Here is a 23,153-nt window from a genome sequence, read left to right as displayed (position 1 = left end):
ACACCATGGATGTGAGAAACATCAATTGGTTACCTCCAGTACCACCCTGGGGGACTGAACCTGCGACCTGGGCATGTCCCCGAGGGACTGGAACTGGCAACCTTTCTGTGGGCAGGACAACACTCTGTCACCTGAGCCGCCTGGCCAGGGCCGGCTGTTATTCCCACCGAGGCTCGAGGGTTAAGCACCTGCTCCAGGTCACACGGCTCAAAGGGGCGAAACCAGGGGTCTGGCTCTCCAGCCGGAACCCGCATCCCCGCGAAGCCGGGCCTGTGCTCAGGCCCAGCCTCCCTCACCTCTTGGCCCCGTCCTCGATGCTCTCTCCCTCGTGCACTTTGCCCCCGAAGCCGTTCCAGCGGCCGGCCCCGAAGCCCCGCTTCTTCATGCCCAGCAGCACGCGCTGGGGCTGCAGCACCAGCACCAAGGTGTAGAGCCGGGAGGCGCCCATGGTCCCTGGGCTCTAGGAGGAAGCAAGGCTGGGCTGGCTTGACTTGGCGCTGACGGGTGTATGGGGCAGGTGGGCTGCGGGGCGGGGCGGGGGCAGGTGGGGCAGAAGTGCGCTCTGGAAGGCAGGGATGGGAGCCTGCTGGAGACCTCCCAGCTCTGCAGGGCCTGTCAATGAGCACCCGGTCTGGGCCAGCACGGGCCTGGCCTTCAGAGCCTGAGGCAGCAGGAGCAGAGAGGGACACACCTTCCCTCCCCCGCCCCAGGCCCCACCTGAGCCCAGGCCCCGCCCCAGCCCCCCACCTGACCTAGGTCCCGCCCACAGCCCAGGCCCCGCCCACAGCCCGCCCCAGCCTAGGCCCCACCTGACCCAGACCCCGCCCCCACTCCGGGCCCCGCCCCTAGCTCAGGCCCCACTGAGCCCAGGCGCCGCCGGAGCCCAGGCCTCGCCGGAGCCCAAGGAGGGCAGATCCAACCGGTGTGGCTCAGCGGTTGAGCATCGACCTGGGAACCGGGAGGTCACAGTTCAATTCCCGGTCGGGGCACAGGCCCGGGTTGCGGGCTCCATCCCCAGTGGGGGGTGTGCAAGAGGCAGCTGATCGATGATTCTCTCTCATCGATGTTTCTAACTCTCCATCCCTCTCTCTTCCTCTCTGTAAAAAAATCAATAAAATATATATAAAAAAAAAATTCCCGGTCGGGGCACAGGCCCGGGTTGCGGGCTCCATCCCCAGTGGGGGGCGTGCAGGAGGCAGCCGATCCAAGGTTCTCTCACTGATGTTTCTTCCTCTCCCTTCTTTCCTCTCTGAGGTAAAAAACACACTGAAAGGCGGGAGGGAAGCACCACTCTGCCCCGTGGCTGCGGGTTCCTCTCCCGGTGCACGGCCGCTGCCCTGGCCCCGCTCCCCTGGCCCCGCGCCCCGCTCCACGCGCCCCGCTCACCTGTCCGGACTCCTCGCGCTTTCAAGCCCGCGCGCTGCTTCCGGGGGCGTGGCCTCCGGCGGAAGCGGAGCCGGCACTTCCGGCGGCGGGAGCGGCTGGCGCCCATGGCGGGGTGAGGGTCGCGGGGGCGCGCCGGGCGGCGGGCGGCCGGGCATCTATGCGGCGCCTGCTGTATGCGCGCAGGAGGCGGGAGCGGCCGGGGCCGCACGGGGTCCTCGTCCGGACGGACCCGCCTCCGTCTCCCTCCGTCCTGGCCCGGACTCGTCCGCCCGACGATGGGGCTGCGGACTCCACGGGCGGGCAGAGAGCGGGGCAGGGTTTTAGGAGGAGGAGGGACAGGTGGGGGGCCCGCAGGTGGGGGGCCCGCAGGTGGGGGGCCCTGCAGGTGAGGGGGGCCCGCAGGTGAGGGGCCTGCAGGTGAGGGGGGCCCGCAGGTGGGGGGCCCCGCAGGTGAGGGGCCTGCAGGTGAAAGGGGCCCGCAGGTGGGGGCCCCGCAGGTGGGGGGACCCCGCAGGTGGGGGGACCCCGCAGGTGGGGGGTGCCCCGCAGGTGAGGGGGGCCCCGCAGGCGGAGGTGACGCTGGTGGACAGCGCCCGGGCCCCCAGGCTGTAGCACAGGCTTCTGAGAAAGGAAAGACTGCTGTGGCCGCATCCGGGATGTGGATGGGGTTGGAGGAGGTCAGCGGTCAGCTGCCCAAATCTGGGGGATGTGTTTGTGTAACTCCCGTCTCCGCCCCCCTCCTGGGATTGGTTCTGGCCCCAGGACCGCTCTGCCCCCTTCCCTGAGGCTGTGGCACTTGAAGGCGAGAGTCCCGCGTTACTGTCTTCAGATCCTGCCCACATGCGATGGTGTTGAACAGGCTAGGCCTGGAGCCTGGGGATAATGATAGCTTTTTTTTTTTTTCATCGTCAGAAAAATATAATAAAAGTGTAGAACCTATTTTGTAGGTCTGAGAGTTAAATGAGAGTCTTGGCAGTTGCTAAACTGTTGAAACCTAACTTTTCCTAAGAGCCTGGGAGCTGGTCCTTAAGCTGCTCCACCAGTTGATTCAGTTTTGTTAAGAAATGTGGCTGGTCAGGCATTGCTCAGTGGTTGAGCTCTGACCTATGAACCGGGAGGTCACCTTTTGGTTCCTGTCAGGGCACGTGCCGGCTTGCAGTCTTGATCCCCAGTAGGGGGCGCACAGGAGGCAGCCGATGGATGATTCTCATCATCAATGTTTCTATCCCTCCCTCCCTCTCTGAAGTCAATAAAGATACATTAAAGAAAAGAAAGAAAGAAATGTGAAGGCCAGGATCTCTAGCCACCGAACTTGCTTACAGGGAACCGAGTAGCCAGGCAAAGACTAACTCCTGGGGCTCTCCCCGTCTCGCCGTCTGGGGAACAGCTGTCCCTCTGTGCCTGGGTGTCCTAACTCTCAGGGACACCAGTCCTATGGGATTTGGGCTCACCCATATGTCTTCACTTTCACTTAATTCCCTCTTTAAAGACCAATCCACTTTGAGGTGTTCAGGGTGGGGCCTGCAAATAAATTTTGGGCCCTAACCGCTGTGGCTCAGTGGATAGAGTGTTGGCCTGCGGACTGAAAGGTCCCAGGTTTGATTCCGGTCAAGGGCATGTACTTTGGTTTCAGGCACATCCCCAGTAGGGGGCGTGCAGGAGACAGCTGATCAATGTTTCTAACTATCCCTTTCCTTTCCTATCTGTAAAAAAATCAATAAAATATATTAAAAAAATAAGTTGTGGGAGTCACAGGTCAGCACATGATCCTGCTTTCTGACTGGCTGTTAGATTTCCTCCCCTCTTGGGCCCTGGGCGGCTTGCACCGGGGCCCACCGGGCTCGGGACTAGTGGACGCGGGTGCCAACCGCTCCCCTTTCCCTCGCCAGGTGCTGCAGGCTGGCGCGTGCGTCCCTGCCGCGCCGCGGGCTCCACACGGCGGCCAGGCTCTGCAAGGCCCGCACGGGCGCCGAGCACCAGTGGCTGACGCGCCAGCTGAAGGACCCGTTCGTGAAGGCGGCGAGGGTGGAGAGCTACCGGTGCCGCAGCGCCTTCAAGCTTCTGGAGATGGACGCGAGGCACCGGATCCTGCGGCCCGGCCTCCGGGTGTTAGACTGCGGGGCGGCCCCCGGCGCCTGGAGCCAGGTGGCGGTGCAGAGAGTCAACGCCGCGGGCGCAGGTGGGTCTCATCTCCGGCAGCTCACGGGGCCTGGAGGACCCAGCGGTCCAGCCGCTTCTGAAGATGGTGGTTTGGTAATAACAGTAAAGATGGGACACGGACATTTTCAGAAGGAAAGGTACAGCGACGATTAAAATCCCCTCAGATCACACTGTGCTTGTATGTGGGTGTGCTCACCGTTAGGATTTTTTTGCACACCAACGCCGTTCTCACGTTCTCATCAGAACGCGCTTCCGTCATGGCCCTCTTGTTGCCTAGGAGCCGAAACAGAGCCTTTTTGTGCTGAACGGCAGCACTATCTCTGATTGCATCCGGGTTCTGGGTCCTGGCTGCCGAAGCTCTGTCTCTCCCCGAGGTCTCGCTGGGGCTGCTCCGCTCGCACAGCTGGGGCTCTGACTCCAACTCAGGCCCAACCCGAGGGGCGCAGCTTTTATCTTTCATATTTTAGGGTTTTGTCAAAGGTTTTTTTTTTTTTTTTTAAATCCTCACCCAAAGTTATGCTTATTGAATTTAGAGAGAAGAGATTGGGGGGCGAGGGAGAGACATCGATATGAGAGAGAACATTGATTGGCTGCCTTCTGCCCATAGCCCAACCAAGGTTCGAACCCACAACATGGGTATGTACCCTGGCTGGGAATCGAACCTGCAGCCTTTCCATGGGATGGCACTCCAACCAGCTGAGCCATACCAGCCTGGCTGTCAAGGTATGTGTGTGAGTGTTTTTTTCTTCTTTTTTTAATATGAAAAAGGTTCCTCTGATTAATAAACAGGTAAACCAACACCCATACAACGTAGAAAGCGACGTCATCCTTTCGAACAGGTGCTGGGGGCCGTCCCTGCGTCTAGGGCATCGGGTCTGCGCTGCAGTGAGCCTTCTCGCCACCTGTATCCCCGCCGTGGTGCCTGAGGGCCCTGCGTGCGCTGGCATTCACAAGCATCTCTCCCAGGCACCTTAGAGTGGGGACATTTGTGCCCATTTTCTGCACGAGAAAACTGAGGTAGAGGGGTGGAGTGACCGGCAAAAGGTATAGCATCGGGCCTGCCTGCTTCATTCAGCAGCCCCGCCACATGGCTGGCGGGGGCGCCGTAGGGCTTGAGAATTGGCATAAAAACATTGTTTTTCGCTCCAATGCTTGTTGACCGAGGGACTGAACTTGGGTCAGAAACTTCCCTGGCACCACTGCAGTGGTTCCAGCCCGACGGGCTGTGGAGGAGCAGGGGGCCACGGTGAACTTGGGGAGAAGTGGAAGCAGAGTGTGGGGGGAAACAGCTTGCTTGTATTTCTCCCAGAAGTTGCCCAGCTGCACCCCAAGCGATTTGCCCCGAGCGGACCCTTCCTGAGGTTGTAACGAAGGGGATGCTCCAGGAGAGCACCGTACAGGGGCAGCCGCCTCAGGAAACCGGATCTGGGCAGGGTACCGATTTTGGACCTTATTTTAGATCCGCCTTTCCCCCATAGCTCAGCTTTTTCTTAATGGAAAGAATTTAGATGAAGCTACAGACAGACTTGTTGGTTTAACCCAGAGGCACTTTATATGCTAGTGCCGTGGTCGGCAAACCAAGGCTCATGAGCCACACGCGGCTCTTTGGCCCCTTGAGTGTGGCTCTTCCACAAAACACCACGGATTGGGTGAGTCTATTCTGAAGAAGTGGCCTTAGAAGAAATTTAAGTTTAAAAAATTTGGCTCTCCAGTTGAAACCAGTTTGGCTCAGTGGATAGAGTGTCGGCCTGTCAAGGGCATGTACCTTGGTTGCTGGCACATCCCCAGTAGGGCGTGTGCAAGAGGCAGCTGATCGATGATTCTCTCTCATCAATGTTTCTAGCTCTCTATCCCTCTCTCTTCCTCTCTGTAAAGAGTCAATAGAATATATTTAAAAAAATAAAAAATTTGGCTCTCCAGAGAAATTTCAATCATTGTATTGTTGATATTTGGCTCTGTTAACTAATGAGTTTGCCAACCACTGTGCTAGTGTAACAGTTTCTGTTTCCGCTCATCAGGTGAGCAGTCTCAGGGGTGAAATGAAATGAAATGAAATCAGCTGGAGACGAGTCTGGGGCGTGGCCCCCGGTCTGCCTTTGACTCTGGGACCGCACTGAGCCTCTCGGGCCTCCGCTTTCTCCGATGTAGCGTGAAGCACCACCACTCCCCACGTGTGTCCTTGCAGGATGTAGAGGGGGAGAAGGCCCGTGTCCGCCTGCCTGCACATTAGCTCTTCCTCGGTCCTGTTTCATGGCTGTGGCATGTACTTGGGGGAGAGTCAGGGTGTAATAACTCACCCCATTTCTTCCTTAGATCCCAGCAGTCCCGTGGGCTTTGTGCTCGGGGTCGATCTTCTTCACATCGCACCCCTGGGAGGGGCGACCTTCTTGTGCCCCGCGGATGTGGCTGACCCCGGGACCTGGCAGAGAGTCCGAGAACTGCTTCCTGGCGGGAGAGCAGACGTGATTCTGAGTGACATGGCCCCCAACGCCACCGGGATCCGGGGCCTGGACCACGACCGGCTCATCGGCCTGTGCCTGTCGCTCCTGGACGTGGCTCCCCACGTGCTGTGTCCCGGGGGGACGTTCCTCTGTAAGACCTGGGCTGGAAGTCTAAGCCACCGGTTACAGAAGCGACTGACCGAGGAATTCCAGGGCACGAGGACCCTGAAGCCGGAAGCCAGCAGGAAGGAGTCCTCGGAGGTGTACCTCCTGGCCACACAGTACCGTCGCGCCGCGGGGCCTGGGCGGGCCTGAGCGTCCTCCGTTCCCGGCCCTGCTCGCCGCACCGTCGCTGCGCGTGGCTGGGAGGCCCCGGCTTGACCTGGGAGGCAGCAGGCAGGACAGCGGGGACCCCTTTTTACATCGAGGACGAGCTGTATTCAGTGGCCATGATAACAAACGGTCTGTCCGTGATTTGGGAAGAGGAAGTTATCGGGAGGGACAGGATGAAAGGACAGCAGACACGCTGGGGAGGGAAGGAGACACTGAGGCAGCGCCCGAGAGGCAGGCCCCTGCCTCGCGCTCACCTTACAGGCGAGGGAGCTACTGAGAAACAGGCTCCACCTTTGCTCCGGGAACAGCAAGCATGTTTCCAGTTGAGATTTTGGCTCTACAGCAGCATAATGAGAAAAATCTGAAATTTCAGTCTGGGGATTAATTTCCATGTCTGGTGAATGATCTACAGACACATCCACTCTTCAAGCAGAGAGAATTCCAGGAGCAATTAGGGGAGACATTTCGTGTGAATTTATGCGTGGGGTGGGTGTGCTCTGGGCTTTGCTGGAAATACATTGCTGTAATATCCCGGGCTCCCTAGACAGTAAAGGTAATTACCAAAGCAAGCAACAGTGTGTGTTATTTCCCTTTCTCTTCCAGGGAATTGCTGCCGCTTTATAAACAGATAGGTTGTATTACCTGAAGGGACTTCCATGCTTTTAAGTTTGCCTTTAAAAAAAAAAAAAAAAAAAAAAAAAAAAAAATATATATATATATATATATATATATATATTTTTAAAAAATATATACATTTTATTGATTTTTTACAGAGAGGAAGGGAGAGGGATAGGAAGCTAGAAACATCAATGAGAGAATCATCTATCAGCTGCCTCCTGCACACCCCCTACCGGGGATGTGCCTGCAACCCATGTACATGCCCTTGCCTGGAATCGAACCTGGGACCTTTCAGTTCGTAGACCGACGCTCTATCCACTGAGCCAAACCGGTTTCGGCTATATATATATTTTTATTGATTTCAGAGAGGAAGGGGAGGGAGAGAGAGAAGCATCCATGAGGAGAATCATGGATCAGCTGCCACCTGCACGTCCCACACGGGGGATGGAGCCCACAACTTGGGCCTGTGCCCTTGACTGGAATCCACACCAGCCAGGGTTAAGTTTGCTTTTGAAAACCGGTTACTGGTTCTTCAAAGCCATTCCTGGAGGTGCTCGCCCCCCAGTTTGCTGACTGCGGAGAGATGATTGGGTCCCGGGGGTCTCACGGGGTCCTTGGCGGAGCCCAGCTGCCGGAGGGGAGCCGGGGGCTGGAGTTAGGTTTCACCCATTTCCGGTGGGGGGTCGGCTGTTAGGTCCGGGGACCCTCCCCGCTAGTTCCATCTGCGCTACCCCCCCTCCCCCGGTCCGGTCACGTCGGGGTCAGGTTTTCACCCTCTGGGAGAGGGAACAGCCCAGCCCGGGCCCCCGGCGCTGGGAGAGGAGCCCGCTCCCAGCAGACCGGGGCCGTCACTCCCGACTGGGCCCCTCCGACGCTCCCAGGGCGCGGGAGGTACAGCACGGCAGCCCGGCACCCCCTTTCCCAGGGCCCCGCGGAGGGGGAGGCCGGGGCTCAGGGAGACCTGGACCGCCCGGTGTGGGAGCAGCGGGCGCACCGTCGGGCCCTGCGGGCGGTTCCACACACGGTGCGGGCAGCCGCCGGCCGCCGCCGTCCTGCGTGGGGCGGGGTGTCCGCACGGTCCCGGCCCCCGCGGAGGCCCCGGGGGAGCGGGAGCGGGAGCAGCGGCGGCCCCGGCCCCGGCCCCGGGGGAGCGGGAGCGGGAGCGGCGGCCCCGGCCCCGGGGGAGCGGGAGCGGGAGCGGCGGCCCCGGCCCCGGGGGAGCGGGCGCAGCGGCTCGCGGAGCCGGGACCTGCCGCCGCGCACCGGGCAGCTGTCGGCTAGCCCCGCCGGATCTCGCGAGAGCGCAGCCGAGAGCGCAGCCGCAGATCTCGCGAGAGCGCAGGCGCAGAGGAGGGAGATCTGAGCGGCGACTGCGAGCCGGCCGGGCAGTGAGGTGGGTGCGGGCCGGGCCGGTGGCCGGGCCGGGGCTGTGAGGGGCGGCCTGGGGTCGGGGGAGGCTCGGGGTCGGCGTCGGGGCAGGGCTGTCCGCTGAGGCCGAGGCTGGGCGCCGCCCCTCCGGCCGCGGGCTCTGACCCGGCGACCCCCGGCGCCTGCTCCCGGCCCTGTCCTTCCGGCCCGGCCCTGATCCCCTCCTCAGTCCCTCTCTGTCCCCTCACCTCTGTCCTCCTCCTCTGTCCCCGCACCCCCTCCTCAGTCCCCGCACCCCCTCCTCGTCCCCGCACCCCCTCCTCAGTCCCCCCTCTGTCCCCCTCCTCATTCCCAGCACCCCCTCCTCTGTCCCCCTCCTCAGTCCCCCTCTGTCCCCCCTCTGTCCCCCTCCTCATTCCCAGCACCCCCTCCTCTGTCCTCCTCCTCAGTCCCCGCACCCCCTCCTCAGTCCCCCCTCTGTCCCCCTCCTCAGTCCCCCTCCTCAGTCCCCCTCTGTCCCCCTCCTCAGTCCCCGCACCCCCTCCTCAGTCCCCCCTCTGTCCCCCTCTTCATTCCCAGCACCCCCTCCTCTGTCCCCCTCCTCAGTCCCCCTCAGTCCCCCCTCTGTCCCCGCACCCCTCCTCTGTCCCCCTCTGTCCCCCTCCTCATTCCCAGCACCCCCTCCTCAGTCCCTGCACCCCCTCTCAGTCCCCCCTCTGTCAGTCCCCCTCTGTCCCCCTCCTCGGTCCCCCCTCTGTCCCCCCTTCTCTGTGCCCGATGCACGAAATTCCTGCAAGAGCAGGCCTTACCCCCCCTGGTGCTGGCTTCCCTTCGGCCCGGGCAGGCACCTGGGGCCAGGGCTTCCCTCACAGCCCGGCTTTGTCTGGAAGGATGTCTGGTCTAGTTAGCATGTTGTGCTCTTATTATTATAGACTAGGGGCCTGGTGCATGAAATTTGTGCACCTTAGGCCTGGCGGGTGATCAGGGCCAGTTGGGGACCCTCCTTCCCCAGCTGCCAGCTGGGGTCTTCCTTCATTCCATGCCGCCCCCTGGTGGTTATCGCACTTCATAGCGAGCAGTTGAACTCCCAGTTGGTTGAACTCCCAAGGGGACGATTTGTGTGTTAGCGTTTTGTTAGATAGGATTGTTAACAAGTCAGCATCACTGTGTGTTCTGTTTGTGATTCCCAGAAGCAGGGCTCTCTGCGAGTGTGACTGGGGGAGGTGCCACCTGCCAGCTGCACCCGCGCCCCCCCCCCCCCAGCTGTCTGTCTGTCCCGCTGCTGTACAGGTCGTCTCTGACATTCAGCGGCTTGGGGCATGTCGCCTTCTGTGCCTCTCACTTTTCGGGCACATCAGCAGCTGGGCTCCCAGGTAACCCTGGGTAACGGGGCTGTGGGCCCTGGACTACCTGAGGGCTCAGAGGGCAAGCGGCGGGGCAGGCACCGCGGGCAGGGCGGCCGTGGACAAGTTACTGGGGAAGGTCCCGTGACCGTCCCTTGTCTTCCTCCAGAGAGGCGTGGCCATGGAGGACCTGGGGGAGAACACCACGGTCCTGTCCTCCCTGAGGTCCTTGAACAACTTCATCTCCCAGCGCGTGGACGGAGGAGCGGGCCTGGACGCCTCGGCCCCGGGGTTCCTGCAGATGCAGTACCAGCAGAGCATGCAGGTGAGTGTCGTGGGGAGCGGCGTCTCTGGCTCAGACACCTGCCCTGTGTCTTCCCTGCCGTTCGGGGGAGTGCCCTGCGTCGGACCGGGTCTCCTAGGAAAGCCTGCCCGTAGGTAGGCGGGGCGGGTTCCTCAGACGTCGGCCCTCGCACACCGTTGTTCCGGTGGGTGAGACGCCATGGGGACGTGACTTGTTTGTGGTGAAATCGTTCCTTACACGTAGTTTTGCTGCAAGTCGTGGTTCCCATGGCCACCGCTGACGTTAAGTGGGCACTTCCTGTCGCTGCGGCAGGTCCCTGTCTCTCCCGGGCCTCTAACGTGGCCGTCAGAGTTTGGGGAGGAAGCGGGCGGGAAGCAGGGTCTGGCCCTGACCGTCCTGGTTGACAGCCTGGTCGGTCCGCAGCGCAGAGCGGGCTGGTGCGCAGCGTGTGCTCACGGTAATGAGCTCACCAGCCTCGTGGGGGTTGGAGAGCTGGCTGTCCATTTAACTGAGGAAAACCCACCTGCCTGGGGTGTGGCCACCCAGTGAGCAGCGCGGGCTCCCTGGAGGTGGACGCTGGGAAGGGAGGCTGTGCGGTGACACAGGTCCTGGTAGGCCTGGCGGGACAGCCGGGGAGTGAGTGAAGGCTTGGGAATGGGATGGCCTCAGACTGCGGGAGACCATTTGCAGATGGCTCCCGGCTGCCATGGGGCCATTTTGACAGCTTGACTCTGATTACAGTGTTATTTTGCTTTGTTCCACGTTCTCGGCATTGCTCCTGTCGACAGTTGTAAAGGGGTCAGGTCTCCTGCAGGGCGCCAGCGCCTGAGGGGTTGTGGGGTCAGTCCAGTTGGGGCAGAATCACTGGTCCACGCAGCTCGCCCAGGCCCGCCGCTCTGCTCCGGCTGCTGCGTCCCTCCCTCCTGTTGGCCCTCGTGTTGCCGGGGCCGTTCAGGGACAGTAGCCTGTGTCAGACGGTGCTGCTGGGCCTTGCTGACAGTGTCCTGAGCCGCCGTGGGCTCCCGCTGCTCCGGGCGCTCCAGGAGGCTCAGACGCATTCGTGTGCTGAGTGATTGAATGACGTTATATTTGTTACTAGTGGACTAAGTTGCTCACTGCCATTTTTTGGCAAGGACTTATTTATTTTGAAATTAGTTTTCTTGTGTTAAATCACTTTTTATTGAAATAACAGTGGTAACTGTGATCCTTGCTTACTGGTTGAAAAAAAGTAACAGTTTTATTGATGCACCTGACTGGGAATGTTTGGCCCGTCAGGACTGAAAATCTAGACTCTTGGAGGCCCGCAGCTCTCAGTCAGTCAGCGCTGGGAGGGTCAGTGATGAGTGACAGCAGCGTGAGCTGGTTAGAGACGGGCAGAACCTGCCGTGGTCCCTGGCCTGTCCCAGGCCTTCCCCAGCGCTCCCTCTGCCCAGCTGCCTCCCCAGCTGTAGGTCTATGTCTTGCCATCAGTATTTCTTGCCCACCAGGCCTCCTCCCACCTTTGAATAAGTTTCCTGTTTCCAGTTGAAAATGTTCACAGTTTGTTCTGCTGCACATCAGTGTTTGTGTAAACATGAAAATGTTTCAGTTGGCTGGGGTGGCTCAGTGGTTGAGCATTGATCTAGAACTGGGAGGTTACTGTTCATTCCAGGTCAGAGCACTTGCCCGGCTTGCTGGTTCCATCCCCAGTGGGGGGCGTGCAGGAGGCAGCCGGGAAACGACTGTCATAATCGATGTTTCTGTTTCCCTCTCCCTTTCTCAAAAAAAAAAAAAAAAAAAATCATGTTTCAGTTACTCTCCTTCAAATGCAGTCCACATTCCAGGAAGAGGAGGCCCTGGAGCCATGTCTCTGGACTCCTGGTCCCTGTGGGTGGTGCCCCCGTCGCTGTGTGCTGCATCTGTGGAGAAGCTGGGCTGCCTGCCGACACAGTTTGATGGAGGGTGGATTTAGGAACCCCATATGCCAGCAGGTGGGCAGTGCAGTGAGAGAAACAGGGTGAAGGAGTGTGGACTTGGGCCCCCACCAATGCGGGTGGGGTGTGTGTGAGGGGGCGGAAATCCCCTTTGCCCACATTTCTCACCCTTGGCACTCGGACACTTCGGGCTGGATAGTTTTTGTTTTGCTGGACTTTCCTGTTGCTAAACATCTCTGGCCTCTGCCCACTAGGTGCCCGTAGCACACACATTACCGCCTCCCCGGTGGCAGTCAGCACTGTCTCTGGACAGTGTCCAGTGTCCCTGGTTGAAATAAGAACCACTTGCTCTAGCCCAGTGCTTCTCCAGTTCTAACGTGCATGTGAGTCCCTGAGAGTGCGTGTCAGAGGGCGATTCTGACCGGGGGCACCCACGACTCCGCATGGCTATTGAGTGTCCAGGAGGCGCTGTGTGCTGGACTGCAGGCCGTTCTGGAGTGGTCAGGGGCAGCCCGCCTGGAGAAGAGGCCCTTAGAGGGGGTGATTCTTTGAAACCATTGGGTGTGTCTTCTGAGTCCCTTCAAGGCTTGAACTCACCTCTGTGACCTGCCATCTGTGGGAGGCAGACTTCTAAGGTGGCCCTTGGTGGGCCCATCTGATCCAACACTAAGCAGGGTTGTGGCAGGGAGACTTGCAAATGTGATTAAGATCTCCGGTCAGTGGACCCAGTGAGCCTGTGCAGTGTGGCTGAGCGATGAGACCGAGCCCAGAGGTGCCGAGCAGGAGAGCGATCCCCGTGGGCGACTCCCTGGTGGGAGCTGGAGAGGCCGTGCGGCAGGACCTGTGGGCGGCCTCCCATGGTGACAGTGCCACAGCCACGTGCGTGCGGAAGTGGGTCCCGAGTCCAGATGAACACACAGCCCTACTGACTGCGTGGTCAGCTGTGTGCCTGTTCTGACCTGCAGGACTGATGGATAGTCACGTGACTGGTGTTTTACCCTGCTAGTGTGGTAACTTGTTACACGGCACCGGGAGACTCTTTTCTTAATATACTCTCTTTTTAAAAATTAAAACAAAACAAAACATTTTTATTGATTTCAGAGAAGGGAGAAGGAGAGATAAATGGAAACATCATTATGAGAGAGAATCATTGATTGGTTGCCTCCTGGATTGAGTCTGAAAGCCGGGCATATGCCCTGACCAGGAATCGAACTGTGACCTAGTCCATAGGTTAATGCTCAACTACTGAGCCACACCAGCCAGGCTGCCCACTTTTTGGAAAGGAGCCCACACACTGTCACTTTAAACATACCTCCCTCTTCATCTCTCATCATCTTTGCCCGTCACCCAACTCGGGATCCGGCGTCTCCCTTCTTCCCCGGGGCTGGGTGTGGGCCGTGTTGGGAGTAGGTGCCCCAGGAGTGAGTGTTGCGTGAGCCACTGGCCTGTTGGACGCAGCGGCTGCTGAGGACTTTCTTTCCTTTGGCATGACCTGGCCAGCTGGAGGAGCGAGCGGAGCAGATCCGGTCCAAGTCTCACATCATCCAGGTGGAGCGGGAGAAGATGCAGATGCAGCTGAGCCACAAGAGGGCTCGTGTGGAGCTGGAGCGAGCGGCCAGCACCAGCGCCCGGAGCTATGAGGTGAGTGAGGTGGCCAGCTCCTGAGACCAGGGGAACTAGAGGCCCTGGTATCAGCCGTGATCCCCTCCTGGCGGGGCGTGCAGATGCCGGTGCTGCGGGCAGTCCTCCCCGCGGGCCTCCTGGCCCCCTCCCTCTGGAAGGACTGGGACGAAGATCCGGCAGAAAGACCAGGTGGCATGGGGTCACAGGCTTAGAAAGCCGCCAGGTTGCATGGGCCCAGGCTGGGTCTTGCTTAAATAGTTATAGGGCCTCAGAGCAGGAGCCCCAGTCTCGGGGCTCACCCATGGCAGGCTGGGAAAGCAGAGCTCCCTTACCCGGAGGCGCCAGGTCCTCCCCGGTGCTTCCTTGGCTCGGATAACAGCTCTTGCAGGGCTTTTCAGGGAGCGCTGTGTGGAGTGGAAATGCCGCTGAGCACCAGGCAGCGCATCCTGGCTCTGTGCTTTCCTGAGGGTGGGCGTCTGCTCCGCTCCTGCATACCTGGCACATCTGTGCGCCTTCCTTGTCCCTTTAAAAATGGCTGGGGTCTGTGAGGATGTGCTGTGACTGGACACGTTTGAACCCGGTGGCCAGGTCCTGGCTGTGGTGCGCTGCCGTGGGCTCAGTAGCCCAGAGATGTGGCCTGTGACTGGGGCGCCTCGGCCTTGGCTTTAGCACTGACCCCGGTGCTGCTCTGTGGGTGGGACGGACGTAAAGTTCAGTTGTCCTAGGAGGGGCCATCTTGGGGAACCAGTGGGAAGCAGGAGGGAGAGGCTGTGGGAATCTTGCAAGTATTGGGGTAGGAAGGTGGCACAGGGCCATGGACTGTGGGCGCTGCGGGCGTGGAGGCACTGCTTGGCTCTCAGTGGACTGGGATGTGGAGCTGGCATTTCTCTGGGCCCCGAGTCCCGTGAGCACAGGGCCTGTCCTGACTGCCCCGGACCCCCGGTGTCCAGAACCGGCTGTGGCACTTTAAGGTGCTCGGGAACCACTTGAACAAATGAGGGGTGGCTTCGGGGTCACCAAACGTCTTGGAGAAATCCAAGGACAGGGCTGACTGAGCTTCATCCTGGGGCCCACACTGAGCACAGCTCCCGAGAGGCTTCCCTTCCAGCCGCAGGTGGGCTGAGGTGACCTGGGGTATCGGAGTCCGTGGCTTTTAAATTGCTCCTTTGAGGCTTGGGCATCAACAGTAGTTTTTCAGGACTGTCGCTGGCAGTGTGTGTGTGTGTGTGGAGGATTGGAGGGGGGTTGGGGCGGGGACAGGTGGGTGGGAATCTCAGCCCTCCCGCCTGGAAATAGCTTTTAGATGGTGAGATGCTGGTGTCTGAGGGCCTGCCTGTGGGGTGCAGCCAGAGCACCTTGCTGCTGACGGGGCAGGTGCCTTTGACGCAGGGCCTCCTCGGAAGGCAGCCTGGAGTACCTGGCGGTCTCTGGAGGAGCTCCTGCAGCTCAGCTGTCTGGCCAGAGGTCCGAGGCCACGGTGTCTGCTCCCTGTAACCAGGCTCCTCCACCTTCTAGTCCTGCTTTCTGGTCCCTTGGCTTCTTAGGCTGAAAGGAACCGCCTCCGTGGCCGGGTCAGCCTTTACGACCCCAGGGATCATCAGAGGGAGGAGTCTTGGTTCCGCACACTCCTCATCTGCGCAGGCCACGCTGCCCTGAGGTCAATACAGGTGGCTTGGCAGGTTTGCGGGAGACAAGGTGCCCTGGTGGGAGAGCGGCCCTGGGTCAGCTGCTCCTGCCGCAGGCCGCCTGTCCTGCCCGTGGCACATGCCAGCTGTTGTAACGGTGGCCTGTGTGCAGTCAGTGAACGCTGGGCTGCCAGAGCCCGGGGCTTCTTTCCCAGCTCAAGTCTGAGAGTGGGGTTTCACCTTCCTCTCCTCCCTGCAGATGGGCTTCTGGACGGTGACCCTGGGTGACACACCTGAGAGCCCCCGGGGTCCCTGGGCCAGAGCCCTGCACTCAGCTTTTTCCGGGCTCCTGCCGGGTGCTCTCTGGGCCGGGGCCTGGCCTGAGGGAGGCGGTGGGGCCTCCCTGCCCTGACCGTGCTGACCAGGTCCTCCCCGTGGCAGCGTGAGGTGGACCGCAACCAGGAGCTCCTGACCCGGATTCGGCAGCTCCAGGACCGGGAGGCGGAGGCGGAGGAGAAGATGAAGGAGCAGCTGGAGCACAACCGGCAGTGCAAGCAGAGCTTGGACGCCGCCAACAAGCGGCTGCGGGAAAAGGAGGACGGCCTGGCCGAGGCCGGCGAGGTGAGGGCCGTTTGGGGCTTCAGTTCTGTGCTCTAGTTCTTCCCTTTGTCGTCACAGCAGAGCCGCCGGCTTTCCGTTCTGTGCTTGTCAGCGACTCGGTAAGCACCTTTCAGTCTGCAGTCACGATGACTAGTGGTCGGTGGGACTGTTTCTTGTCGGTTTCAGATGCTTCGGCTTTTTACACACACCATGTACACGGACACATGTGAGGCAGAGAGCTGCGTGCCTGCCACCGTTTGCTGCCCTTGAATGTTTCATTGGAGTCACTCCTCGCAGGGGGTTGAGGGCCCCAGGCGCAGTGGTCCCTGCGCTCGTGCCGCCCTGTGCCGCCCCGTGCCCCCTGGGCCTCGGGTTCTCGTTCCGCTGGTCTCACCTGGCATGGGGGTGTGGTTTTCTGGAAACTCTTGTGTATCAGGTGTACCGGTTAATAATACGGATTTTTTAATCAAAGAAAACATAATTTCAAGAATAAAGCACCAAAAATGCTTTATTCAAAGTAATGTCCATTGCTAGCTACACATTTCCCATCTTTCAGGTAATGTGTGGGTACCGTCCCAATAGAACTTTTCTTGTTTTTGAGACAAATCATTCAGAGACCCAATTTTCCACTTCTTTGTATGTTTTGAAATGCTGCTCAGAAAGTGTATGTGCCATCAATCGGAACAAGTGGTCATCTGCATGAGTGGGGTCCGGCCAGCCTGGCCAGGGGCAGGGGACATGGGTGGTTGGCTGGCCTGCCTGCTGGTCGAGGGGACAATTTGCATATTAGCCTTTTATTATATAGGATGTACACTGAGTGGCCAGATTATTATGCATTTGGAGATTATAATAATCTGGCCACTCATGTATATCAACATATGTGTAACTCCATCTATTGAAAAAAATTGGCATTATTAACTGGTACACTGGTATGTTTCATTTTGTTTTCCCCCAGAAGGTGTAGGTAGTTGCCTCTGGGTTTGTATTTCTTTGATTGTCAGTGTGTGTGTGTGTGTCTGTGTGTGTGTCTCTGCATGTCTGCATGTGTGTGTGTATTATCGTGTGTGTGTGTCTGAGTCTCTCTCTCTCTCTCTCTGTCTCTCTCTCTCTCGGCATCTGAGAGCACCTTTGAAACCAGAGCACCAGTGAACTGTAGTGTCCTTTCATCTCCATCAAGTGAAGGCTGTCTCCATTTTAGAAACAGCCCAAGCGTTGATGCTGGTGGAAATTGGACTCCTCTGACCTTTCCGGTCCCTTCGCTGTGCTGCTCAGGATCACAGGCTGCGAGGAAGGAGAGGAAACGCTGGGGGTGGGGGGAGGGAGGGAGGCAGGGAGGTGGCATGGAACACGAGTGCTCTGTCTCCGTGGCAGCTTTGGAAGCCCGGGCTGTTCTAGCCCTGGCCACCCTGGAGAACATGTTAAGGATGTGTGCACATCTGTCTTCTGACACGGATGTTGGCAGGAGAGGGGGAGGGGATCCGCCTCAGGAAGGGTCTCCGCCCGCCCTTGCTGTGCTTCCCTGTCCTCGCCTCCCCTCCTGCTGGGTTCTGGAGGCAGGTGTGGGGGTCTCCAGGGAGGCAAGTCCTGCACGCCCTCAGGGACGGGCAAGAGGGGGAGACCCTTACCACAGAAGGTGCGAAGTGGATGCCACATGGGGCCCACGTGGGAAGGGGCGTGGCCAGTTGGGACGCAGGACCACGCAGGTCGCTTCTCTTACTCTTCGCCTCCTCCGAGGAGCCTTCCCAGTCCCAGCCACTGCCCTGTCTTGTCTCGGTGCCCTGGGTCCTGTGCTCGCCGCTCTCCAGCACCTCCTGATGGCCTGGCTCACCCACAGCACCCACCCGGCTCGCCCACACACCTGTCTGACCCTGGTGCCCACACGGTGCCATGCCTGTTCACTGTTCCTTGTTGAGCGTATTTTTAGTCCCTTCGTTCTATGTGGCTTCCAGACCGGTAGACGCTGTTGTAACAGCAAACCATGCCGATCAGTGGAGCGGGGTCGCCGGGCTGTGTCGCCCCGTCAGCCTCCGGATGGGCTGGGGGAGGTGCTGCTGATCCTCTGAGTGGTCCCGGTGCCTGGTGAACGCGTGCGGGGGCCTCCTTGTCTGCAGGGTGCCCCAGGGACTGCCGGGTGTCGCCCTCTGTGCTGAGCTGTCAGCTCCTTCTCTTGCCCTCTTGTAGGACCCCTCGTGTTGATGGCTGGCTCCCAGGCCTGGCAGCACTCCAGTCGCCACGGCATTCTGGCAGCCCCCCATTCTGTGTGACGTTTGTGGTGTCATTCTGAGGACAGCCTCAGTCCCCCATGTCCGGTGTCTTGGGGGCTCCTGGCTGTGGCTCCCAGTGGCTTCTTCAGCACAGTGGGTGATGGCTCGCTGGGTTAGGAAGGAGCTCCAGGCAGGGGGAGGGGGCAGGGTGTGCAGGGAGGGCTGTGCAGAGCACACCAGGGACTGGGGAGGGTGTGAGGTGATGGGATGTGGTGTGTGGATGCTTCGTGGGAAGGGCTGTCATGGGGGTGTGAGGCTGGGGCCTGTCATGGCGGGCAGCAGTCCTTGCTCCTGAGGCTGTTGCCATGTGACCCAGCCTCTCCTGTGGGCTCCTGGGAGACTCACGGTTGGCTTGGTGGGTGCTCTGGGGCTTCTGGTCACTCCTCTGAAGGAGCAGGTGGCTCTGTCCCTGCCTCGGGAGTGGGGTGAGGGCCTTGAACCTCTTCTCTGCGGGAGGCTGCTGGCACCCGAGTGCGGTGGCCTCAGGGGATGCTGTGCTCTCCCGCTCAGACCATCAGCGAGTTGAAGGGCAGGGTCTCGGAGCTTCAGTGGACCGTGATGAACCAGGAGATGCAGCTGAAGGGCCTGGAGTCCGAGAAGCAGGAGCTGCAGGAGCAGCTGGAGCTGCAGCTCAGGTGAGTGCGTGTGGTGCTTGCGCCCCTGCCGCTGTGGGCAGGGCTGAGCCGGGTGCCCGACGTGAAATGTGTGGACGATACAGGCTTGCCCTGCACCCCCTACGGTGCAGCCAGCCTCCACGGGTGGTGTGGGTCCCAGAGCCCCAAGGCTCCTGGGGACAGACCCTGAGGCCTCCCGAGGCCAGGGCCACATACAGTGTCAGAACAGAGTGTCATTTCCAGTGTCCTGAGGATGAGGAGGGAGTAGCCACGGAGGGAACTTTGGAGAAGATGTTGCATTGGAGCTCGTTTTTGTTTGTTTTTTTTCCAGAGAGGAAGGGAAAGGGAGAGAGAGAGAGAAACATCAATGATGAGAGAGAATCATTGGTGGACTGCCTCCTGCACGCCCCCCACTGGGGATCGAGCCCATAACCCGGGCACATGCCCTGACCTGTAATTGAACCCTGACCTCCTGGTCACGGTGGACATCTGCAGCCGGTGGGAGGTGGGTGGTAAAGGACATTCCCAGCAGACGGCTTTCTGAGCAAAGGCAGGAGAGGGAAAACTCACTGGAGGAGTTGGGGTCAGAGGCCTGAGACTCCTGAAGAATTTGGCCTTTGTCTTCGCAGATGTTGCCGAGGAGAGTTGTGGCCACTTGGCGGAGTCACGATCCGCCAGGAGTGGGTCCCCATGGTGGCTGTGCCAGGGCCAGCAGCCAGAGCTGCCGTGTGAGCAGCTGGGGGCTGGAGAACGGCATGCTGCAGCGGAAGGGATCTGGCTGGTGGTCTGGGCTCCCCACCGAGCCTGTCCTAAGGAGACAGGTCCCCGAGGCACTGGCAGGGATTAGCATCCAGACTCGGGCTGTCCCTGAGGGGCGTGTGGGCAGTATATGTGTGCATGTATGTATGTGGATGTGTGTGAGTGCATGTGCATACAAGTATGTGTGCGTGCATGCGTGTGAGTGTGCGTACATGTGTCTGCACTAAAGAGCTTTAGGGTAAGGGGACTGTTGAAGACCTGGGACAGTATGGGTCTGGGACACTCCACTCTGTCCTGCCATTACATACCATATTCTGCATGTGATCTACTTTTCTCTTCACAGAAAATGGCAGGAAGCTAATCAGAAGATCCAGGAACTCCAGGCTGGCCAGGAAGCCAGGGCGGAGCAGGAGCAGAAAATCAAGGTGAGCTGCTCCGTTTCAGTCCCTGGACCATGTCGTAGGTGACCCAGTGGTGGTTCAGCCCCTTTTCCGCCCGGAGGTGTTTCTGCTCTGGGCTGTGCTCATGGCATAGGGGACAGTGGCTGCTGCGCCCCGGTGCCATTCACAATGACCGTCTTCTCGTGTGCCAGGCTGTGCTAGCTGGCAGGGATCCACAGGGAAGAGACACGCTCACTCCCAGGATGGGACACAGGAAGGAAGGGAACATGGGATAGTCAGGTGGTGTGAGCGGGAAGGGATCCGTCACGGGGCAGGCGCCAGGCTCTGACGTTCGGCTGTGCTGCTTCACTGAGGGAGGGCCCTGCCAGGCAGACAGTGACGGCAGCCCCAGGGAGGCCGCTGCCGCCTCGAGAGTGACATCCACCCTTTGTGCCCCGCCCCCTGGGCTGCCTCCCGCTGCCTCCCTGCTCCGTCCTGTCTGCTCCCTCCCCGGCTGTTCCGCTCCATCAGCTCCTCGCCTCCCTGCTCTGTCTGGTCTTTCACAGGCTGTTCTCTGTGGCTACTGTGCTTACCTGTCTCTCCTCCCAGCCTTCTCCCCACCCTCTCCACTTCATACATCCCCACTACCTCTCTCTTTTTTAAAAAAATATATTTTTACTAGAGACCCGGTGTGCGAAATTCATGCACTAAGGGGGGGCGTCCCCTCAGTCTGGCCTGCGCCCTCTCGCAGTTTGGGAGCCCTGGGGGATGTTTGACTGATAGCTTAGGCCCACTGAGCCATCAGGCGGACATCCTTAGCATTGTCCGGAGGCCGGAGAGACTCCCACCACTGCCACTGTGCTCGCCAGCCCTGAGCCCGGCTTCTGGCTGAGCGGTGCTCCCCTCTGGGAGTGCGCTGACCACCAGGGGGCAGCTCCTGTGTTGAGTGCCCCCTGGTAGTCAGTGCACATCATAGTGACTGGCCATTCCACCATTCGCTCATTTGCATATTAGCCTTTTATTATGTAGGATTTGCTGCAGATAAGGCCCACGAGAACCAAAAGAAATGCAGAGAGGCCCCGTGCGTGTTGGTGTTTGCTGGATGGCTGACTGATGTGGTCCTGGTCTCAGACTTGTAGCTGTGTTGTGACTTGTCCCTCATGTGCCGGCTGTCTCCGTGTGTCCTGAGGGACTAGCGATGTGAGGAGGGCGTCCTCCGTGGAAGGACGCGGTGTTAGCCGTGTCAGAGCAGCGGGCAGGCCGCACGGGGAGTGGTGGTTCTATTGGTGTGTGTTCAGGGCTTTGCTGAGTGTCCTTGGGCCTGACGTGTCTTAGGCTCCTGCCTCGGAGGGCAGCACAGCCCAGCACGGCAGCGTGGCACTGGCCTGGGGTGAACTGTAGGCACTTCCCGGGGTGAACGCGGAGCCCCCGCACAGAGGCAGGCCGGGCAGGCAGGGAGGCTTTCCGGAGAAGGGGACTGGGTCACGGAGGTCGCTGAAGACCTGGGGCAGTATGGTCCGTGACGTTCTCCCTCTGTCCCTGCCTCAACCAGGATTTGGAGCAGAAGCTGTTCCTGCAGGAGCAGGATTCTGCGATTGTGAAGAACATGAAATCTGAGCTGGTGCGGTTGCCCAAGATGGAGCGGGAGCTGAAGCAGCTGAAGGAGGAAAATGCCTACCTGCGGTGAGTCAGGTGCAGGCCGTGGGGGCGGGCGCAGGCCGGGGGGGGGGGGGGGGGGCGGGTGCAGGGTGGGACAGGTGTAGGTGGTGGGTGGTAGCCTCCATGGGTTAGTTCTCAGGGGTACCGGTGTGCAGCCCAGTGCTCCTGGGCTCCTGGGCTCCTGGGCTCGTCCCCAGGCCACATGGCGTGTGAGTGACTTTACCTCTGCCCCTCAGGGAGATGCGAGAGACCAACGGGCTGCTCAGGGAAGAAGTGGAGGGGCTGCAGCGGAAGCTGAGCCGTCAGGAGAAGATGCAGGAAAACTTGGTTGACCTGGAGCTGGAGAAGGAGGTAAGGGCCTGAGCTACTTCCTGGGGGAGGCCTGGCTGCTGGGGGAGTCTGGCTGCTGTGCTGGTGTGGTGGTCAGGCGCTGGTTCTAAGACGGCCCTATCCTGACCCCCAGAATGGCGAGTCTGTTCTCATAGGTGGTAGAGGGGACTAAGGGTGCTGGCCAGCTGGCCAGTGTGGCCACAGGGACTTGTGTGGGCCAGAGGAGGCTGAGGAGGTTGGCGCGATTGTCAGGATTCACCTGCCCACTGCTGGTGGCACTGCAGATGGAGGAAGTGGCCATGAGCCAAGGACTGCAGGCGCCTCTGGGAGCTGGAAAAGGAGGAGTGGATTCTTTCCTGAGGGCCTCCTCCTGCCACCTGGATTGTAGCCCGGTGAGGCCTGGGCTCAGACTAGTGAACTACTGGCTCTGAGGTCGTCCATCTGTGCAGGTCTGAGCCACCGGAGTAACGGGAACCCTGACACAGATGGTGTCTGAAAGGAAGGTTGTCGGCGTGTGAGATGTGGAAGGAACTGCAGGCACCTGTGCTGAGTATTCTCCCTGTGTCCGCTGCCGGGATCACAGGCGGCGTTTGTGAGACAATGGAAGTTGTCGGTGCTGAAAACGTGCCAGTCCTGTGGGACTGAGGTTCCCAGAAACTCTGTGTTGTCTAGTGCTCATGAGTTTGGAGCAAAACTTAGGCCTCCGGCTCCTGGCCCGGGTCGTTGTGTCCCGCCTGCTTCCCGTGGCGGCACTCTGTCGCCCACCGCTCTGGTTTGCAGCACAAACGGTGCCACCACTGCCCAGGCTCCAGAGGGTGAGAATGGTGCGGTGCTCTCCCCTCAGAGTCCCAGACCACTGAGTCCTGCTGGGCCCACAGGGGCCGGGCCAGCCGGAGGCGTCCCGGGGGCTGGGCAGAGCGCCTCTCAGGTGCTGGCTCTTGTAGGCACTTGGCCTGAAAAGACAGCTCTGGAGCTGAGCAGTTTCTTCTCTGGACAGAGTTTATTTTGAAATTGGTTAAGATTTTGGCTCTAGAATCGCACGCCTAGTTTAAACCTGCCATGCAAGCTTGCTAGCTGTGTGACCCTGGGCAAGTTACTTAACCTCTCTGTTCACCTGTATGATGAGGAATAACTGTGTTGGCTGTGGGGCTGAAAGTGCTAGCTAAGCCACACCTGGCACCAGTAGGGGCTCGGGATACCTGAGTGGAGGAGGGAATGCACTCAGAGCCCTGGGCTTGGCTCCAGGTGCAGGTGGCAGGTCAGAGGCCTGGGTCCGCCCTCACGTTGGTTCCATTTGTGAGGAGCAGCTGGGTGAAACACAGGGCAAGCCAGCCTGTGGGGGTGCTGGGCATGGGAGGTGCCACCACCACCTCCTGTTCTCGGGGCTGGCTCCCTCCTGCTGTGGGGCCGTGGGGCCTGGCGATGTCAGGGGG

The 23,153-nt window shown here is 59.9% G+C and overlaps 3 protein-coding genes across 9 annotated transcripts in view; 2 read left to right on the top strand and 1 right to left on the bottom strand.

Moving 5' to 3' along the window:
* The window catches only part of NUDT1 (nudix hydrolase 1), a gene marked incomplete at its 3' end in the record, with an annotated part of 283,181 nt that overhangs the window by 2,491 nt on the left and 257,537 nt on the right, over window positions 1-23,153 (bottom strand). The window contains exons 1-3 of one of the 5 annotated variants that reach the window (XM_084886281.1): window positions 1,929-2,024; window positions 1,387-1,797; window positions 297-460 (exon numbers count right to left, since the gene is read on the bottom strand). In XM_084886281.1, coding sequence (XP_084742407.1) covers window positions 297-448 — 152 coding nt within the window. In that variant the 5' untranslated portion in view covers window positions 449-460; window positions 1,387-1,797; window positions 1,929-2,024. Of the gene's footprint in view, window positions 1-296; window positions 613-948; window positions 1,088-1,386; window positions 1,798-1,928; window positions 2,025-23,153 lie in introns of those variants that run through there. The other 4 variants (XM_084886282.1, XM_084886278.1, XM_084886280.1 and 1 more) reach the window with 4 other exon arrangements.
* Window positions 1,443-6,889, top strand: MRM2 (mitochondrial rRNA methyltransferase 2). The gene is made up of 3 exons (XM_084886272.1): window positions 1,443-1,498; window positions 3,276-3,565; window positions 5,860-6,889. The coding sequence occupies exons 1-3, from the start codon at window positions 1,491-1,493 to the stop codon at window positions 6,300-6,302; spliced, it is 741 nt and encodes a 246-aa protein (XP_084742398.1). The 5' UTR covers window positions 1,443-1,490; the 3' UTR covers window positions 6,303-6,889.
* MAD1L1 (mitotic arrest deficient 1 like 1) overlaps window positions 8,230-23,153 on the top strand; it is a 111,601-nt gene continuing 96,677 nt past the window's right edge. For 2 of the 3 annotated variants that reach the window (XM_084886253.1, XM_084886252.1), the window contains exons 1-8: window positions 9,507-9,679; window positions 9,819-9,974; window positions 13,367-13,507; window positions 15,556-15,735; window positions 18,489-18,613; window positions 19,695-19,776; window positions 21,284-21,414; window positions 21,627-21,741. In XM_084886253.1, coding sequence (XP_084742379.1) covers window positions 9,626-9,679; window positions 9,819-9,974; window positions 13,367-13,507; window positions 15,556-15,735; window positions 18,489-18,613; window positions 19,695-19,776; window positions 21,284-21,414; window positions 21,627-21,741 — 984 coding nt within the window. In that variant the 5' untranslated portion in view covers window positions 9,507-9,625. Of the gene's footprint in view, window positions 8,332-9,506; window positions 9,680-9,818; window positions 9,975-13,366; window positions 13,508-15,555; window positions 15,736-18,488; window positions 18,614-19,694; window positions 19,777-21,283; window positions 21,415-21,626; window positions 21,742-23,153 lie in introns of those variants that run through there. The other variant, XM_084886254.1, reaches the window with a different exon arrangement.

This window comes from Pipistrellus hanaki, assembly GCF_964339955.1.
Source record: "Pipistrellus hanaki genome assembly, chromosome: 5".
NCBI classification, from domain to species: Eukaryota; Metazoa; Chordata; class Mammalia; order Chiroptera; family Vespertilionidae; genus Pipistrellus; species Pipistrellus hanaki.
This window is presented reverse-complemented; position numbering and strand designations above follow the sequence as displayed.

What these genes read in the sequence shown, in the direction of transcription:
- MRM2 (XM_084886272.1), top strand. An exon ending in AGTCAACGCCGCGGGCGCAG is followed by an intron (nt 3,566 to 5,859) that starts GTGGGTCTCATC and finishes TTTCTTCCTTAG; the next exon opens with ATCCCAGCAGTCCCGTGGGC.